The sequence below is a fragment of the Gossypium raimondii genome, chromosome 13 (assembly GCF_025698545.1).
Source record: "Gossypium raimondii isolate GPD5lz chromosome 13, ASM2569854v1, whole genome shotgun sequence".
Classification (NCBI taxonomy): domain Eukaryota; kingdom Viridiplantae; phylum Streptophyta; class Magnoliopsida; order Malvales; family Malvaceae; genus Gossypium; species Gossypium raimondii.
In genome coordinates this window covers 40,190,964-40,192,310 of record NC_068577.1, presented here as the reverse complement: position 1 = coordinate 40,192,310, position 1,347 = coordinate 40,190,964, and the positions used below count along the sequence as shown (strand labels likewise).

Sequence of the window (1,347 nt, the reverse complement as noted above, 5' to 3'; positions counted from 1 at the left end):
TGTGTGCTTGGATAACACGATGAGTCGGGAAGAAAGGAAAGAGCGATATACTACCTCAGTAAGAAATTCACTAAATGTGAGACAAGATATTCGTCAATTGAGAAGTTGTGTTGTGCCTTAATCTAGACAACTCGACAGCTGAAACAGTACATGTGGTATCACACAACTTGGCTCATCTAAAAAATAGACCATCTAAAGTACATGATGGAGTCAACTGCTCTAAATAATAGGATGGCCCGATGGAAAATTCTACTTTCTGAATTTGATACAATCTATGTGAACCAGAAAGCAGTAAAAGGGAGTGTAACAGTAGATTTTCTAGCCAGTAGAGCTCTAGAAGATTACGAGCCTTTAAACTTTGATTTCCCAAATGAAGATATGATGTATTTTGCAACCACTGAAGAAGATGCTCAAGAAGGACATCCTTGGAAACTAAATTTTGACGGAGCTTCAAATGTTGTGGGTAACGGAATCGGGGCAATCCTGGTATCCCCAAATGGAGATCACTATCCCTTCACTAGTAAATTGGATTTTGATTGCATGAACAATATGGCAGAATACGAAGCATGCATCATGGGTATCCGTACAGCCATAGAACGTAAGATCAAAGTGCTAGAGGTATATGGGGATTCTGCACTAGTGATCTATCAACTTAAAGGTGAATGGGAGACAAGAGATCCCATGTTGATCGAATATAGAATGCTGGTCTTGGAGTTAATTAAAGAGTTTGATGACATCACCTTTTGCTACCTTCCGCGAGATGAGAATCAGATGGCTGATGTCTTAGCTACTTTAGCTTTCATGGTTAAAATGAACAAATGAGAGGATGTAAAACCTATCTAGATGAATATTTATGAGGCTTCGGCTCATTGTTACAACATCGAGGAAGAGGAAAAGGATGATCACCCTTGGTACCACGATATACTACGATATGTAAAAAATCATGAATACCTTGATCAGACGATCGAGAATGATAAAAGGACACTGAGGAGACTAATGACTATGTATTAGATGGGGAGATCCTATATAAAAGAAGAAAGGATCAAGTGCTACTAAGATGTGTGGACACCATTAATGCCAAGAAGATTTTGGAAGAAGTCCACGGGGGCATTTGCGATACACATGCTAATGGTTTTATAATGGCCAGACAAATCATGAGATTCGGGTATTATTGGTCCACTATGGAAGGGGATTGTATCAGTTATGCCAAGAGATGTCATAAGTTCCAAATTTATGAAGACAAAACTTATGTGCCTCCTTCACCTCTTCATGTTATGACTTCTCCATGACCTTTCTCTATGTGGGGCATGAATGTCATTGGGTCAATCTTGCTAAAAGCTTCCAATG

The 1,347-nt window shown here is 39.2% G+C and overlaps 1 protein-coding gene across 1 annotated transcript; it reads left to right on the top strand.

Moving 5' to 3' along the window:
• The first annotated feature begins 204 nt into the window (after positions 1-204).
• LOC128036189 (uncharacterized) lies at positions 205-822 on the top strand. The gene has a single exon (XM_052627099.1). It carries the CDS (start codon positions 205-207, stop codon positions 820-822), a length of 618 nt encoding a protein of 205 aa, XP_052483059.1.
• Positions 823-1,347: the final 525 nt, after the last annotated feature.